The 18,982-nt window shown below is 46.5% G+C and overlaps 1 protein-coding gene across 1 annotated transcript in view; it reads right to left on the bottom strand.

The window, feature by feature from the left end:
* TBC1D10A (TBC1 domain family member 10A) overlaps positions 1-1,964 on the bottom strand; it is a 31,482-nt gene extending 29,518 nt beyond the window's left edge. Inside the window, exon 1 of the mRNA XM_066260164.1 lies at positions 1,679-1,964. Within this exon, the coding sequence (XP_066116261.1) occupies positions 1,679-1,887 (209 nt within the window). The 5' untranslated portion in view covers positions 1,888-1,964. The remainder of the gene's footprint in view (positions 1-1,678) is intronic.
* Positions 1,965-18,982: the final 17,018 nt, after the last annotated feature.

Here is an 18,982-nt window from a genome sequence, read left to right as displayed (position 1 = left end):
GAACCCAGAAATACAACTTTGAAATTCCACTTCTCAAGACCCCATTCCTCCCAGGTTCTTGGGCCCTGTGACTGCTCCTCAATTCAAAAATATACCTTAAATCTCCTTTGAGTTCTCACAAGCTAATCCCTAGAGAACTGTGACAAAGCATCAAATCAGGATGAAGGATCAGAATAAAAGGTGCTTTCTGAGTCCTGGACTGGGATAAGCTTAGCCTAGTGTGAGTAAATGGGAAGAAGCTGGAAAAGACAGAACCAGTGGTTAGAAAAGAACTCCTTAGGGGAGGGGCCTATATTTTTTACAAAGGAGAAGGACCCTTGAGGAATATAAAGCTTTAGGACTTGGGAAAATCCCGGAAGTGACCTTGATGGGGCTGCTTGTATGGGGTGGGGTTCTTATACTTCTGTAAGTCATAAGAGAGGGTGCAGGAGCCTTGGGCAGTCACAACTGGTCAGAGAAGGGGAGGAAGGACCCTCTGGAATAGGATCATGGAATTCAGTAGTGCTATAGGCCCCCCACGCCCCACATGGGGGGAACATCATAAGGGAGGCTTGTCAGTTCTCTGTAGAACACTGGTCTCATGTGACAGGACAGCTGGGGTGGGAGTGAGGTCTAGAGTCCAACTTTCCTAAGACCACCAGCCTATACTATACATACTATCTGACGACTGGGTTCTGGTGGTTCTGTGGACAGTGTCGCTGCCCAGCTTACCCAGCTTACCCAGCTTGGAAAGAAGGTGGTACTCCACTGCCTCCCGTTTCTCTGCCTGACAGCTGGGTGCCTGGGTGCTCTGGGAGTAGGGGATTGGATCCTGCTGTCCGCCCCCCGCCTGCTCCCACCCCAAGTCTGTGTTTAAAGAGGAGGTGCACATTTCCATAGCGCACATGGAGACAGCGGACAGCCTGTCCTGAAGGTGAGGCGCTGTCACCCTGTGAGTACAAGGAAACAGGACTGTCTTCCCATCTGTTGCCAGTAACCGGAAGAAATCTGCCTCTGAGGGGGAAGGGGCGCACACTCCGACGCTTCTATGAGCGAACGGGGGACTGTCTGTCCCAGGGTGGAACTGTCTGAATGGAGCTGACCAATGTTAGTCCATCCAGAAGTCTTTGTGTTTCTGTTCTGGAGTGAGATAGGGACAAGAGAGTCTGACCCCTCTGAACCCTGCCTGAGGTGTCCCGGGGTGAGGGGGTAGTGAGCTGGTGAGACAAGGGCGCCCGTGGGTCTTGGCAGGGGGGGGAGAGTATAGAAAATAGGTGTCTGCTGGGGGAGGGGCAGTCATCTAGAAGCCTGTCGGGGGTGGCAAAGTCAATCAGTCCCTAAGGCCCGGGTGGCAGCAGTGATGTTAGGACAAGTGCCTGTTCTGAAATTGAGAGGAGGACACAGTCGGTCCTTCCTGGAGGGCGGGTCGGTCTGTCGGCAGGGTCGGGACGGGGGTAGGGGGGTGGTGAGGCGGTGGGATTAGCCTGTCAGTTGGTCGGTAGTGGGCTCAGGGTGAGAGGCAGGTTAGTCTACCTAGGAGGGTCGTGCGGGTGGAGCAGGGGGAGAAGGCGAGGTTGTTCCGGGTTGGGAGGGGAACATGTCGGTCTGTCCTGAAGGCGCTCTGTCAGCGTCGAGGCCCATCCCGCTCCACGCGAGTCCCGCGCCCGGCCCCGGCCCCCGAACCCCCGGCGCTACTCACGCGCACTCGGCGCCCTGCGAGCCCACGATAAAGCCGAACTTGTCGATGCGGCGCTCGGCGAAGCCGTTGGCCTCTGAATCGGAGCCGAGAGAGCTGAGCTCGTCGGTGGCTGCCGTGTCGGGTCCCGGGGCCAGGCTCTCCCGGGTCCCCGACAGGCTCCCCCCAGTCGCGGGCGAGCGCGGCCCGTTCTCTCCAGGGCTCTTCGCCATCCCGGCCGCGCCCGCCGCCTCAGCCTCAGCAGCCACCTCAGCCACCTCAGCCGCCTCTGCCGCCCAGCCACCGCCGACGCCGCCGACGCCCCGCCCACGCGTCGCGTCCATTGGCCGTCGCAAGGCCGGGGGCGGGTCCCTAGGCTTTTGGGAGCTCTCCCCCTGGCGCCAACCAGCCCGACGTGAGGAGGCGGGGCAGCCGTCTCCCAGAGCCTTCCCCGGGCTGCCAATCAGGAGAGCTCACCTGAAAGAGCCCTTCTGCCCTTTCCGGGTTGGCCCGAGTCGGGCCTATTACCTGTAATGCGGCGCGGGAAAAGGTGAAGGGCGTCCGCCGAGGAATCTGCACCTTCCTCCTGAGCCCCGACTCCTCGGGAGACCCCAGAAACGTAGATGAGGATTATATCATCCACCCATTTATGAGAAACTCTGAGGAGATTCAGGATGGGGGTCGGTGACTAACCCAGGACCACAGCGGCTTAAAGACCCGTGCTGAACTAGAAGTTCCACAGCCCCTTCCCCTGCTCCTAACAGCTTTGAGAATAGTCAACATACCCTAAAAATACCGTAAAAACCACCCATTTAAAGTGTACAATTCAGTGGTTTTAAGCCTATTTATAAAGTGCAAACATCACCATAATCAAATTTTAAAACATTTTCATCACTCCAAAAAGAAATTCCCATCCATTAGCAGTCACTCCCCAACCTTCCTTCCTTCCCCCAGGCCCTGGCAACCATTAATCTGCATTCTGTTTCTACAGATTTGCTTTGTCTGGACATACCATATAAATAGAAATATATGTGGCCCTGTGTGTCTGGCTTATTTCATTTAGCATAGTGTTTTTTAAAGGTTCATTCACATTGTAGCATATACCACTGCATCATTCCTTTTTATGGCTGAATAATATTCCATCGTATGGATAGACCACATTTCGTTTATCCATTTTTCAGTCATGGTCATTTGGGTTGTTTCCACTTTGAAGCTATTTTGAATAATACTGCTATGAACATTGAGGTACAAACTTTTATGGTAAAATATTTTTCTCTCGGCTAAATATCTAGGAGTGGGAATTTCTGGGTCACATGGTAACTCTGTTTAAACCTTTCAAGGGCATTGGCCTGATAGCTCACTTGGTTAGAGCACCTCCCAAAATGTAAAGGTTGCAGGTTTGATCCCCAGTTAGAGCACATACAGGAACGGATCATTGATTCTGTCTCTTTTTCCCTTACTATCTCTTTCAAATCAATAAAAAAGAAAGAACACCTTCTGAGGAACTGGCAAGCTGTTTTCTAATTGGTTGCACCATCTCTTATAATCTTTTAGCAGTAAGGTAGATAGATATATTATTAGCCCCATTTTACAGTTAAGAAAACTGAAGTGCAAGGAATGAAGTCAGCTGCCCAGGGTCCCAGAAATATCTTGTGGCAGAGCCAGGATTTGAACCTACCTCTCAGTAACAGCTTATATTAGGATGCCTGAGCCAATTGTATCTGCATAGACTTAGCTCCCAGCAGCCTACTTCTGACTCCAGGAATTGTTAACACTTGGGAGTCATGATAGCTCCTCACTTAAGTCCAGTACCATCTTGTCATCTGACACTCTACTGTAGACCTGTAAGGGAGACAGGCCCAGAGATAGGAAGGGACTGAAAGAGCCAGACCTGAACTGCAGGGCCTGGGACAGGCAGGCCACTAAGGGGCCTGAACCAAGCCCCAACGCGGGGTGTTTTAAGACTTCAGTGATTTTACCATCCTTTCATTATTTCCTTGATGCCACGTGGCCCAGACATTCTTGAAGACTTTGCTATGCAGTGTTCACATTCCACAGTCTTCTGGTTTTCCATAAACAGGGCAACAGCAGACATGGGAGTGGGCACAGGCTATTTTGGTCTTAAATTCTCAGTCTGGGAGGATGTTCCTCCTTTCCAGTGGCTCCCGACAAAGTGGTGAGCTCCTAGTCCCAGCTCCCAGGAGGAGCAGAATGGGCCTCACATCGGGATGTATGTCTGTCCCAAGAAAAGGAGAAAGGAGCCAGATGCACAAATATGAAGCCCTACGCCTGGCAAAGTATCTACAACCCTTTACTTCATAATTCTGATCCTAGGGTCATATCCCAAACATGCTCAGATCTATAACAGCAATATACAATGATGTTCACCCCAAGAGTATTTGGGGTGGGGTGGGGTGGGGGTAGGTTAGAGGGACCTGGGTGTCTTTGGGAGACTGGATAGATGTTTCTCAAGTATAGGCTTTTATGCCTCAGCTTCTAATTTCCTTATATAAAACCTCTCAGGATTCAAATCTCTGCTCTGTCACTGTGTGACCTTGAGCAAATCACTTCTCTTTGAGCCCACTGCATCATCTGCAAAGCAGAAATACTAAAAAAAAAAATACCTCCTTGGAAGAATTGTTCTGAGACTTCAGTGTGATAATATGTGCTAAGCATATCTTCATATCTGGCACATGGAGATACCCAGTAAATGGAGGTCAGGAGGGTGGCATTTGTAGTTTGCAAAGCACTTGCGAATTCATTATTGTCTTGTGTGTGTTTCCCACCACAGCCTATAGCTGCAGCAGGGGAGTTTACCTGATTTAACCATTGACACATGGCTTGAGAGTCTTCGTTTAATGGCTGTGCCTTTTCAATAACTGGATGGTCTTGTGCAAGGTTGTTTAACTTCTCAAAACCTGTTTCTTCTTTTGAATAATAGGAATGTTAATAATTACTTGGCGAAGTCAGTGACCTAAGTCGCTGAAGCCTCCAACACATAGTAGACATTCAATAAATGTTGTTTATTTACTTCAAACTTCAGAGCCCTTTCACTTATTTGATATTACTCTAGTGAACAAAAGAGATGAAGTCCTGGCTCAACAGAGTTTATATTCCAGAGGAGGAGAAAAAGCATAAACAAGCATAGAACATTTGTAAGTGTGAAAAGGAAAATAAGGCAGGATAAAGTATAGAGAATGCTGAGGGCAGAATTGGGGCTTGTTGGTAGAGATGGAAATAAGGAAGCCTCTCTGTGGGGACCTAGGAGAATAGAGTGAAGGAAGTAGGGCAGTAAATGGAAAGCCCTTAAAGAGAAGCAGGCTCAGATGGTGTGGTTAGACTGTAGTGAGAAAGCAGGAGTGAATGAATGAATGATCCCAAGGAATGGCTGCACAGAATCATGTGGTTCACTGGGATACAAAATGAGACACCTGGGCCTGACCTGTGGTGGTGCAGTGGATAAAGCGTCGACCTGGAAATGCTGAGGTCGCCAGTTCAAAACCCTAGGCTTGCCTGGTCAAGGCACATATGGGAGTGGATGCTTCCAGCTCCTCCCCACCTTCTCTCTCTGTCTCTCTCTCCTCCCTCTCTGTCTCTCTCTCTCTCTTTCTCTCTCCTCTCTAAAATGAATCAATAAAATTAAAAAAAAAAAAAAAAAGAGACACCTGGCCCTGGCCGGTTGGCTCAGCGGTAGAGCATCGGCCTGGCGTGCGGGGGACCCGGGTTCGATTCCCGGCCAGGGCACATAGGAGAAGCGCCCATTTGCTTCTCCACCCCCAGCCCCTCCTTCCTCTCTGTCTCTCTCTTCCCCTCCCGCAGCCAAGGCTCCATTGGAGCAAGGATGGCCCGGGCGCTGGGGATGGCTCCTTGGCCTCTGCCCCAGGCGCTAGAGTGGCTCTGGTTGCGGCAGAGCGACGCCCCGGAGGGGCAGAGCATCGTCCCCTGGTGGGCAGAGCGTCGCCCCTGGTGGGCGTGCCGGGTGGATCCCAGTCGGGCGCATGCGGGAGCCTGTCTGACTGTCTCTCCCCGTTTCCAGCTTCAGAAAAATACAAAAATAATAATAATAATAACAATAATAACAAAACGAGACACCTTTGGCAATGCTGTGAAACATCCCAATAGACTGGCTGCCGTAGGGGTTCTTTTTAGGATGAGGTACTTGACCAGGGCTATAAGAATATATTGATAACCTGGAGTTTCATCCTACTGGGGTCATTCCTGAAAGTCTCACCCTAGGTGCAAATCCCATTGGCATGTAGAGCTTGCATATACTTAGGAAATCTGTGAGATGTCCAGATGTCATAGCCTTTATTCATAATTGACAGCAGTGGTTCAAACAGTAGTAAGCTGGTATGATGAATAGGCAAACTATAAAGCTTCTTCTTCTTCTTCTTTTTTTTTTTTACAGAGACAGAGAGAGTTAGAGAGAGGGATAGATAGGAACAGACAGACAGGAACAAAGAGAGATGAGAAGCATCAATCATCAGTTTTTTGTTGCGACACATCAGTTGTTCATTGATTGATCTCTCACATGTGCCTTGATCGTGGGCCTTCAGCAGACTGAGTAACCCCTTGCTCAAGCCAGTGACCTTGGGTCCAAGCTGGTGAGCTTTTGCTCAAACCAGATGAGCCCACGCTCAAGCTGATGACCTCAGGGTCTCGAACCTGGATCCTCTGCATCCCAGTCCGACACTCTATTCACTGCACCACCGCCTGGTCAGGCACTCACTTTTTAAATATAACAATGTAGGATAGTTAAGAGCAAAGCCCCAAATCAGATAAGCATTAATAATAATAACCTCACAATCTTACATTTTACTTTATTTTGAAAAAGTAAACTTCAAAAAAAACCCTTATTTAGTATAGTACATGTACTGTAATTTTTTTGATGTTTTGCTTTTTAAATTATAGGGATAAATACAATTACATATAATTAGAGTACATCACATATTTCCATTCAAGGATATATCTTATCATAACCTAATACAACCTTTATATATATATTCTCTAATGCAATACTATAATTTTAAAAAATGAAATGGTTCTAATTATTATTGGCTTCCTCTGGGCTACATGACGAATGCTTTCAAGCAGCTGGTGCAATTGAAAAGTAAAATTCCTTAATGTCTACAAGTCTTTAAAATTATGGTGACTCTGAAAGCATCAAGTTGTGCCTAGTTTTCCCAGCAGTGCCATGCCAGGAACATCTGTTCCCAATTCACAGTCCAGTCTGGTAAAGCAGTGAGGACAGTGTGGTCAAAGTGTGGTCACCAGGAAAGGAAGAACTGCTCTGGCCTTCCAGAGCCTTCACTAGTTAAACAATGGGGCAGATAATCCTTAGAGGATGATAATGAGAATTGGAAAATCTGCAAGCAAGGAGCTGCCTCATGCTGCAAGCCTTAAACAAGAAATGCAGAGTGCTGGGCCACATGCTGGGCCTATGGCCTCTGACAGTCACAAGGCTGCCTTGTGGTCAATAGGCCTTCTGCAGCTGAAGCAGGACAGATGTTCATTCAGGAGCTCAGGGAAACTGGGTTTGGGCCAGTCCAGAGGGCGGCTCAAAAGTCCCATTCACTCACATTCCACCCAGCAGCATTCCTGGCCTCCAGTCACAGCCTCAGTCACAGAAGGCCTGTGGGATCTGCCAGTCTGTGGAGGAGAGTGCCCTGTCTCCAGAGCCAATCCCAGGAAGAAAGGAGAGCTTGGAGTGCGGGACTCCCCCAGGTCTCCTGATCCCTTCCCCTTGGAATGAGACCTGGGTTAGTGTTAGGGGGATTCTGGGTGTTGGCCATGGAGAAGCAAAACTAGCAGTGGGCTCCCTTTAGATACCCAAACCACTGAGCCCATTTCAAAAGCCCAATTTCAGCCCGAGCCCCTGAAGAAAACTTCCAGCCACCATACAGGAGGCAAACACCAAAAAGTATGAGGAATAACATCACCCACAGACAGAGTTAAAAACATGGTCCAGCAGTTTGTAATGGAGCCATACAATTGGCACTGTAGAAGGGCCACTTGAGCCATAGGTCTGGACTTGGGAGCCCTGGGCTTGGTGGGGTGGGGTAGGGTAAAGTGGTGACTAAAATATTGGTTCTATGACCTTGGGGATAGCCTCACCCCTCTGAGTCCTGGGGATGACCTCATGAGGCAGATAGGAGGGGAAAATGGAGGGATTGCAAAGAAAAGGCATTGGGAACTCTTGGGGAAAATACACATGAGATGGTCAGAATGAAATCAGCTTTAGATTTAAAATGAGGAAAGTTATAACAGGTTTTCACCTTCCTCTCTCAGAACACCTACTGCAGCACTTATCTCCCTGTGATAGCACAATAGCAAAAATAACAGCCTGCGTCTGGCCCTTACTAGGCGGCAAGAACTGTGACAAGTGTTTTGCACATATTTTATTTTCATCTCTCTACTCTGTGACTGTGAGTATACAACTTACTCTCTCCATGCCTGTTTACTCAAGGCTAGAAACAGGAATATTCAGTAGTCAGAAAAATTTGGAACATTAGAAGGATTCAACATGCCATTGCTGACTTTGAAGATGGAGAGGGCCAAGTCCTAAGAAATGCAGGTAGCCTCAGAGCTGAGAGCCATCCCAGCTGACAGATAGCAAGGAAACAGGAACCTTGATCCTACAACCACAAGGAACTGGATTTAGCCAGGAATAAGAATGAGTTTGGAGCAGATTCTTCCATTGGAGCCACCAGAGGGAATACAGCCCAGCCAATATCTTGATCTCAGCCTTATGAGACCCAAAGCAGACAGAACCCAGTCACTTCTGACTTACAGACTGTAAGCTAATAAATAGGTGCTGTTTTATAAAAACAAACAAACAAAAACAATAAAATACAGGAATACTCACATCAGTTAAAACTGATAAAGTGCTTAAGATAATGAGTAAATTGGTTAAATTTTATAATCCTAAGAATAGTTCAGAGAGCCTGACCAGGCAGTGGCGCAGTGGATAGAGCGTCAGACTGGGATGCGGAGGACCCAGGTTCGAGACCCTGAGGTCGCCAGCTTGAGCGCGGGCTCATCTGGTTTGAGCAAAAAGCCCACCAGCTTGAACCCAAGGTCGCTGGCTCCAGCAAGGGGTTACTCGGTCTGCTGAAGGCCCACGGTCAAGGCACATATGAGAAAGCAATCAATGAACAACTAAGGTGTTGCAATGCGCAATGAAAAACTAATGATTGATGCTTCTCATCTCTCTCCATTCCTGTCTGTCTGTCCCTGTCTATCCCTCTCTCTGACTCACTCTCTGTCTCTGTAAAAAAAAAATAATAATAATAATTGTTCAGAGAGAGACCAATGGTACGATTGGTTCCTCCACGATGAAGAACTGTCCACAGGAAATGCAGCGTTAATAAAAGCATCACAAGTCCTAAGAAAAGAGCACCAGCACTGAGCTATTGAACTGGAGTGGAAATCCTCAAAGTGGCGACAATCTGTCAGCCTTTATGAGCCCCCTGATGAAGCTTTTCAGTAAGCAACAAGTCAAAGTTCCCAAGGCAGAGTGTGATACTGATCAATTGAAAAATGAGAGGACAGATGCACAGGACGAGGAGGAAGAGCTCAAAAAAGAACTGCCAGCCTATGCGTATAAGAATAAACTCATCGTGGCACTACCCATTTCTGTGGCAGTAATGAAGTTCACTTTACTTTTCTGTGTCATTGTGGGGGGCGGTTTCTGGAGCAGGCAGCCGCTTTGGCTTAGAGATATATATGGACCGCTCAATGACATACACAAGAGAAACATGGCAGAGAGGCTACACCACAAGGAGTCATCTGATGAGGATGAGCTTTTGGACAAAATGGGGCGAGGTAAACTGTCTACCTCAGAAGCCAGGATTGGGACATCAGTCAGCTGCTGAAGACACAGGTGAAGAAAATGAAGCACGACACCACCTCTTCTTCAGGCTACCTGAAAACTGTGTTGGAAATGTGTGCTTAGCATTGCTGACAAAATACATATTTTCCTCCTATTTTTTTTTCTTTTTTTTTTTTTTTTCATTTTTCTGAAGCTGGAAATAGGGAGAGACAGTCAGACAGACTCCCGCATGCGCCCGACCGGGATCCACCCGGCACGCCCACCAGGGGCGAGGCTCTGCCCAACAGGGGGCGATGCTCTGCCCATCCTGGGCGTCACCATGTTGCGACCAGAGCCACTCCAGCGCCTGGGGCAGAGGCCACAGAGCCATCCCCAGCGCCCGGGCCATCTTTGCTCCAATGGAGCCTCGGCTGCGGGAGGGGAAGAGAGAGACAGAGAGGGAAAGCGCGGCAGAGGAGTGGAGAAGCAAATGGGCGCTTCTCCTGTGTGCCCTGGCCGGGAATCGAACCCGGGTCTTCCGCACGCTAGGCCGACGCTCTACCGCTGAGCCAACCGGCCAGGGCCTATTTTCCTCCTATTGAAATGTATAAATTCATAATTGATGTTAGCCATGTGGTAAGACATTAAAAGATAGTTGAAAAAAAAAGTTCATGGCCTTACCACAATTATGCATTTTTATTTTTTTTCATTGATTTTAATTTATTATGTTTACATAGATTCTAGTGTTGCCCGAATGCATCGCCCCGCCCCCATATTCCCTCAACATCTCCCTTGCCCCACTCCTCATAACGCCCTCCCCACTTCCCTTCAGGTTTATCCCATCCTATCATCCCCTTTCCCCCTGTCCTCTTTTCCTCTGGTCCCTTTGATCTCTCCTCTGTCTCAATTCCATTTCTCAGTTCACATTGTTCATTGGATTCCTCAAATGAGTGAGGTCATGATATTTTTCTTTTTCTGCCTGGCTTATTTCACTTAACATAAGTTTCCAGGTCTATCCATGCTGTCGCAAAAGGTAAGAGTTTCTTTTTTTTCACGGCCGTGTAGTATTCCATTGTGTATATATCACAGCTTTTTAATCCATTCGTCCACTGACGGACACTTGGGCTGTTTCCAGATCTTGGCTATTGTAAACAATGCCACAATAAACATGGGGGTGGCCTGACCAGGCGGTGGCACAGTGGATAGAGCGTCGGACTGGGATGCAGAGGACCCAGGTTTGAGACCCCGAGGTCTCTGGCTTGAGAGAGGGCTCATCTGGTTTGAGCAAAAGCTCGCCAGCTTGAACCCAAGGTCGCTGGCTCCAGCAAGGGGTTACTCAGTCTGCTGAAGGCCCGTGGTCAAGGCGCATATGAGAAAGCAATCAATGAACAACTAAGGTGTTGCAACGTGCAATAAAAAACTAATGATTGATGCTTCTCGTCTCTCTCCATTCCTGTCTGTCTGTCCCTGTCTATCCCTCTCTCTGACTCTCTCTCTGTCTCTGTAAAAAATAAATTAATTAAAAAAAAACAAAAACAAAATAAATAAACATGGGGGTACATTTCTTCTTTTCAAACAGTGCTATGGTGTTCTTGGAGTATATTCCTAAAAGTGGGATAGTTGGGTCAAAAGGCAGTTCAATTTTCAATTTTTTGAGGAATCTCCATACTATTTTCCACAGAGGCTGCACCAGTCTGCATTCCCACCAGCAGTGCAGGAGGGTTCCCTTTTCTCTACATCCTCGCCAGCACTTATCCTGTGTTGTTTTGTTGATGAGCGCCATTCTGACGGGTGTGAGGTGATATCTCATTGTGGTTTTAATTTGCATTTCTCTAATGATTAGTGATGCTGAACAATTTTTCATATGTCTATTGGCCATCTGTATGTCCTCTTTGGAGAAGTGTCTATTCATCTCTTTTGCCCATTTTTTGATTGGATTGTTTGTCTTCCTGGTGTTGAGTTTTACAAGTTCTTTATAAATTTTGTTTATTAACCCCTTATCAGATGTACAGTTGAATATGTTCTCTGCCGGGGTCCAGCCCCGGGGGGGATCCAGCGGTCCCACAGGAGGAGACGGTGTCGGCGAAATCGAGTGAGAGAGCCGAATTCTTTTCTTTCTCTTTATTCTCTAGTTAGCATTTACTGCCAGGCATCTCTGCCAAATGCTAGTACAGCTCCTTTTTTATACACACACACCAAGTTACAATTACATGGTATTAATCATTGCTTCTGTTTCACTAGGTTTACATGTTTCCAGATAACAGTTAATTTATATCTATAAACTACAAATCAGGTGGCAAATCATTCAAAGTACAATTAAAAAATAACTTGAATAGTGATAACAACATTGATAAAAGCTTTTAAAGGATTAGTACTAACTAATAACTCAACTTTACTGTTGTTGTGAGTCAAGGGGCAGAGAGAGATTAATAGACGAAATCATTAAGGACTAGCAAAGGACCACCGCTTGCTCAGGCAAATGGCCTTGAGTTCATGCAGTGTCCTAATTTTTCTCACAAGACTTCAAAAGGCTTGCTTATTAAGAAATTGTCATAACATCAAGAGTAACTTTTGCTTAAAGATATATAGAGTGCACCTGCAAGATAGCTTAGTAGCAACATAATATCAGAAGGCATTAATTGCTATTGCTTCTATGGATTCCCCCATATTTCTCTTTATTATCTGAACGAAAAACCCTGGAAAGTATATAAATCTCATGAGAATGTCTCACTGAGAAAGCCCAGCAACTGCCTTCAGTCATAAAACAATTCTCTTAGCAAAACATTCTTTTCTTGCTGACTGCGTTTCCATCCCAGGCCACGCAACGAGCCATTCCATTACTCCTTTTCTAAGATTCTGTTGTCTAGTTAAACTTTATTCATTTACTATATTCATACACTAGTTAAGTTCTAACTTTATTCTTTCTAACATGATTAAGAAGAAATTCTCCTACAAACTTAACCCTTTATTAGGGATATCATAGCCAGCCTCTTATGTTTATGAGCCCAGTTCAAGGGGCTTATAGGCTTTTCTGTGGAACTTATACCTTCTGTCTCATTTCCAAAGAAATTACTACAAATCTACAGGGAAAGCACGGTACTATTATCCCTGTGCCACAAATAATAGCACACACCCAGAAAAAGGGGGGATATAAGGCCAGATTAATTCAAAAAGTCAAAGGGGGAAGTATCGTTGTGCCTTTCCTTTGTGGTGACTTTGTCAACCCGCAGCCATTGGTCTTCACTGCGGTGACTTTGTCAACCAGCAGCCATTGGTCTTCTCTGCTGTGACTTTGTCAATCAGCAGTTTTCGATCTTCTTCTGCTGTGACCTTGTCAGCCAGCAGTTGTGGGTCTTCTCCTGCTGTGACCTTGTCAGCCAGCAGTCGTTGATCGGCTCCCGACAGTTCTCCTATTGTGTAGTTTGTCTTTTTATTCTGTTCTTACTGTCTTTAGCTGTGCAAAAGCTTTTCTTCAGGCTACCTGAAAACTGTGTTGGAAATGTGTGCTTAGCATTGCTGACAAAATACATATTTTCCTCCTATTGAAATGTATAAATTCATAACTGATGTTAGCCATGTGGTAAGACATTAAAAGATAGTTAAAATGCCTGATCTGTGGTGGCGCAGTGGATAAAGCGTCGACCTGGAAATGCTGAGGTCGCCGGTTCGAAACCCTGGGCTTGCCTGGTCAAGGCACATATGGGAGATGATGCTTCCAGCTCCTCCCCCCTATCTCTCTCTCTCTCTGTCTCTCTCTCCCTCTCTCTCTCCTCTCTAAAATGAATAAATAAAATAAAAATTAAAAAAAGATAGTTAAAAAAAATAGTTCATGGCCTTAGCACAATTATGCATTTTTATTTTTTTCATTGATTTTAATTTATTATGTTTACATAGATTCTAGTGTTGCCCTGAATGCATCGCCCCGCCCCCATATTCCTTCAACATCTCCCTTGCCCCACTCCTCATAACGCCTTCCCCCCTTCCCTTCAGGTTTATCCCATCCTATCATCCCCTTTCCTTCTGTCCTCTTTTCCTCTGGTCCCTTAGTTTGATATAGTCCCATTTGTTTATCCTGTCTTTTATTTCACTTGCCATGGAGATAAAGCAGCAAATATATTGCTGCGAGAGATGTCAGAGAGCTTACTGCCTGTTTTCTTCTAAGATGCTTATGGTTTCACGCTTACATTTAAGTCTTTTATCCATTTTGAGTTTATTTTTGTGAATGGTGTAAGTTGGTGGTCTAGTTTCATTTTTTTGCAGGTTGCTGTCCAATTTTCCCAACACCATTTGTTGAAGAGGCTGTGTTTACTCCAATGTATGCTCATACCTCCTTTGTCAAATATCAGTTGTCCATATAGGTGTGGGTTTATTTCTGGGTTTGCTGTTCTGTTTCATTGATCTATATGCCTGTTTTTATGCCAGTACCAAGCTGTTTTGAGTACAATGGCTTTGTAGTACAACTTGATATCAGGAAGTGTGATACTTCCCACTTTATTCTTCCTTTTCAAGATTGCTGAGGCTATTCGTGTGTTGTTGTTTTTTTGTTTGTTTGTTTTTGGTTCCATATAAATTTTTGGAATATGTGTTGTTGTTTGGGGTTTTTTTTTGTTTTGTTTTGTTTTACAGCATCATGACAAATCATACAATTTCAACAATTACAAAGGTACACATCACCAGTCTCTGAGCACTTTGCCGCAAGTGCAAAATGTCCTCGGCCTTCTTTCTAGCCATGGGAAAAGTTTCCCGGGGCAGGGGGAAGCCCTCCAGCAAAGCCGCCCCCCACCTCCATCAGGGTATTCCACATTGTCCAAAATCCATAAGTCCATCCAACAAAGCTGCCAGTGCCCACTCCGATTGTAGTCCAGGAAATCAGTCCACGCACATGTGGCATCAGCCACCCTCCTCATTCCTGCCATCCTGGCAGGTCTTACACCGTCCCAAAAAGGAGTACTTGGCAATGACAGTCAGCATTTCCATCTCTGCTCCAGAGAGCATGATGGCATCCACCCCTATGTCCCAAAATTGTAGACCTACCAGGGCTGTAGTAGGTGCTCCTTCCAGCTGGGCTCTCATCTTCTGGAGACTGCGGATTGCAACTCCAGCCCAATTCTCCTCATCCTCCAAAGAGGAAAAATACCAGAACTGAAAACACCAGCTCGTGGTGCCGGGCTCGAGCCCCAGGCTGCCACCGCCTTCCGCTCCGCAGACCTTGCAGCTCCAGCTTCGGTCTCAGCCCCGGCCTCCCGCCGCTGCTGGCTCTCCACAACATTCAGGGCAATCTGCAACTCACGAACTTGTGAATCCTCCTCCAGCAGCTGCTCCATTTCCAGGCGAATCTCACAAACCTGGTCGGCCTCCTCTTCCAGCACTTCCTCCAGCTTCAGAGTCAGCATCTGTTTCTCCCATGTTTGCTCCAGCTCCTTCCACTGCTTGGTTTGCAGGTCCCAGGCAGCCTCTTCCATAGAGCTCTCGGTTTCCTCACACATGGCTGTAAAAGTCAGCCAGCCTATGGTCCCCAAAGGACAGCCAGCCATGGGGAACCATAACAGCAGCCAGTCCTCTACTCCAGTGGTCCCCAACCCCCGGGCTGCGGACCAGTACCGGTCCGCAGAGAAAGAATAACTTACATTATTTCCATTTTATTTATATTTAAGTCTGAACGATGTTTTATTTTTAAGAAATGACTAGGCCCTGGCCAGTTGGCTCAGTGGTAGAGTGTCGGCCTGGCGTGCAGGAATCCCGGGTTTGATTCCTGGCCGGGGCACACAGGAGAAGTGTCCATCTGCTTCTCCACCCCTCCCCCTCTCCTTCCTCTCTGTCTCTCTCTTCCCCTCCCGCAGCCAAGACTCCATTGGAGCAAAGTTGGCCCGGGCACTGAGGATGGCTCTGTGGCCTCTGCCTCAGGCACTAGAATGGCCCTGGTTGCAACAGAGCGACACCCCAGATGGGCAGAGCATTGCCCCCTGGTGGGCATGCCGGGTGGATCCCGGTCAGATGCATGCGGGAATCTGTCTGACTGCCTCTCCGTTTCCAATCTCAGAAAAATACCAAAAAAAAAAAAAGACTAGATTCCCTCTGTTACATCCATCTAAGACTCACTCTTGATGCTTGTCTGGTAAGTTTGACAATTATATTTAAAAATACCAGTTTTTATGCCGGTCGCATAATTTTATTTTGTGCATTTATCCATCCCACTCTAAAGGCCAGTCCATAAAAATATTTTCTGACATTAAACCGTGGCCCCCAAAAAGGTTGGGGACCACTGCTCTACTCCACCACTCAAAGGTGGCTCCATACTCATCTGTATTGAATCCTGCCACAGACTACGCCAAACGTTTGGCCAGTAGGCACTGCCACCATCACAGCCACCTGGCCTGTGCAGGTTCGCATTAGATTCGGACAGTCGGTAATGAAACGGAGCCAAGAACTGGTGGGCCACCATCTTTAATCCTAGCTTGCACCCGGCGGGCAAGTAAAAACACACACTGGGCTCCAAAACCCACTCATTCAGTACTCACAAAGCTACCGATTTATCCGAGTTTCTTAGAATCAAAGGTTTCTAAGCTTACCAGTCTCATTCACCTCTGTTCCCCATCTCCTCTCTGCACAAACTGGCTTCTTTCAGCACTCCACCATCTTGGCTGCTTCTCTCTTCCACGTGGCCTTACTGTGCTCTCCAACCTGCTCTCTGCTCTAATGCTAATCTCAGGAACTGAGAGAGGAATATGTGTTCTATATCTTTGAAGTATGTCATTAGTATTTTAATTGGTATTGCATTAAATTTATAAATTGCTTTGGGTAATATAGACATTTTAATGGTGTTTATTCTTCCTAACCATGAGCATGGTATATGCTTCCACTTGTTTGTATCTTCCTTGATTTCTTTTTTTTTTTTTTTTTTTTTTTTTAATTTTTTTTTTTACTTTATTTATTCATTTTTAGAGAGGAGAGAGAGAGACAGAGAGGGAGAGAGAGACAGAGAGAGAGAAGGGGGGAGGAGCTGGAAGCATCAACTCCCATATGTGCCTTGACCAGGCAAGCCCAGGGTTTCGAACCGGCGACCTCAGCATTTCCAGGTCGACGCTTTATCCACTGCGCCACCACAGGCCAGGCCTTCCTTGATTTCTTTTATCAACATTTTATCATTTTCCGAGTATAAGTCTTTAATTTTCTTGGTTAAATTTACTCCTAGGTACTTAATTTTTTTTGGTTGCAATAGTGAAGGGGATTGTTTCCTTAATTTCTCTTTCTGACAGTTCATTGTTGGTGTATAAAAATGCCTCTGATTTCTGTATTAATTTTATTTTATTTTATTCTTTTTCCCTGTATTTTTCCGAAGCTGGAAACGGGGAGAGACAGTCAGACAGATTCCCGCATGCGTCCGACCGGGATCCACCCGGCACGCCCACCAGGGGGCGATGCTCTGCCCCTCTGGGGCGTCGCTCTGTTGCGACCAGAGCCACTCCAGCGCCTGGGGCAGAGGCCACAGAGCCATCCCCAGCACCCGGGCCATCCCCGCTCCAATGGAGCCTCAGCAGCGGGAGGGGAAGAGAGAGACAGAGAGGAAGGAGAGGGGGAGGGGTGGAGAAGCAGATGGGCGCTTCCCCTGTGTGCCCTGGCCGGGAATCGAACCCGGGACCTCTGCACGCCAGGCCAACGCTCCATCACCGAGCCAACCGGCCAGGGCCTCTGATTATTAATTTTATATCCTGCCATCCTGCCACCTTGCTAAATTCATTTACTAGGTCCAGTAGTTTTTTGATTGAGACTTTAGGGTTTTCTATATATGATACAATATCATATCACCTGCAAATGATAGTTTCACTTCTTTTCCCATTTGGATGCCTTTTATTTCTTCTTCTTGTCTGATTGCTGTGGCTAGGACTTCCAGAACTATGTTGAATAAGAGTGGTGAGGTCCTAGCCGGTTGGCTCAGTGGTAGAGCGTTGGCCTGGCGTGTGAGAGTCCCAGGTTCGATTCCCAGCCAGGGCACACAGGAGAAGTGCCCATCTGTTTCTCTACCCCTCCCCTCTCCTTCCTCTCTCTCTCTTCTCCCGCAGCCAAGGCTCCATTGGAACAAAGTTGGCCCGGGCGCTGAGGATGGCTCTGTGGCCTTTGCCTCAGGCCCTAGAATGGCTTTGATTGTGACAGAGCAACGCCCCAGATGGGCAGAGCATCGTCCCCTGGTGGGCATGCCGGGTGGGTCCTGGTCAGGTGCCTGTGGGAGTCTGTCTGACTGCCTCCCCATTTCCAACCTCAGAAAAAAAAAAAAAAAAAAAAAGTGGTGAAAGGGGTACCCCTGCCTTGTTCCTGATCTTAAGGGGATTACTTTTGATTTTTGCCCATTGAGTATGATGTTGGCTGTGGGTTTGTCATAGATGGCCTTAATCATGTTGAGGTATGTTCCCTGTATTCCCACTTTTTTTTTTCATATATATTTTTAAATTTCTTAGTTATTCATTTTAGAGAGGAGGGGGGGAGGGGGGGGGAGAGAGAGAGAGAGAGAAGGGGGAGGAGCAGGAAGCATCAACTCCCATATGTGCCTTGACCAGGCAAGCCAGGGTTTTGAACCAGCAACCTCAGTGTTTCCAGGTTGACGCTTTATCTACTTACTGTGCCACCACAGGTCAGGCTGTATTCCCACTTTGCTGAGAGTTTTGATCATGAATGGGTGCTGGATTTTACCAAATGCTTTTTCTGCAACTATTGAAATTATCATGTGGTTTTTTCCTTCCTTTTGTTTATGTGATGAATCACATAGATTGATTTGTGAATATTGTACCAGGCTTGCCACCCCAGAATAAATCCCACTTGATCATGGTATATGATTTTTTTTTCATATATTGCCGAATCCAGTTGGCTAATAGTTTGTTGAGGATTTTAGCATCTAAATTCATCAGGGATATTGGCCTATAATTTTCTTTCTTTGTGTTGTCTTTGCCTGGTTTTGGAATTGAATTATGCTCGCATCATAAAAGGAGCTTGGAAGTCTTCCTTCCTTTTGAATTTTTTGAAATAGCTTGAGAAGGACGGGCGTTAGTTCTTTGAATATTTGGTAGAATTCACTTGTGAAGCCATCGGGCCCAGGGCTTGTTTGTTGGGAGTTTTTTTGATAACTGTTTCCATCTCTTTCGTTGCAATTGGTCTGTTTAGGTTTTCTGATTCTTCCAGATTGGTTTATAAAATATTATCTGTTTCACGGAATTTGTCCATTTCATCTAGGTTGTCTAATTTTTTGGCATACAATTCTTCATAGTATTTTCTTACAATCCTTTGTATTTCTGTACAATTATGTATTTAAAATTTTTTTAGTAAATACATTTTTTAAAAAAACCTCTTTGTGTCCTTGTGCTCACTCAGGGTAAGCCACCTGCAAAAGGTCAAAGAGGCCAATAAGGTGATGGGTGATTCCAGGTCTGCAGGAAACTGCTACCCTCAAGTCTCATTTGCATGTGTCTCACTGCTGCCCACTGATCTAGAAACTGTATCTCATCCATCCTTGTTCTTCTGTGGTTCTG

Source organism: Saccopteryx bilineata, chromosome 2 (genome assembly GCF_036850765.1).
Source record: "Saccopteryx bilineata isolate mSacBil1 chromosome 2, mSacBil1_pri_phased_curated, whole genome shotgun sequence".
NCBI classification, from domain to species: Eukaryota; Metazoa; Chordata; class Mammalia; order Chiroptera; family Emballonuridae; genus Saccopteryx; species Saccopteryx bilineata.
Note: the sequence above shows the minus strand (reverse complement) of the source record. Positions and strands in the feature narration are given on the sequence as shown.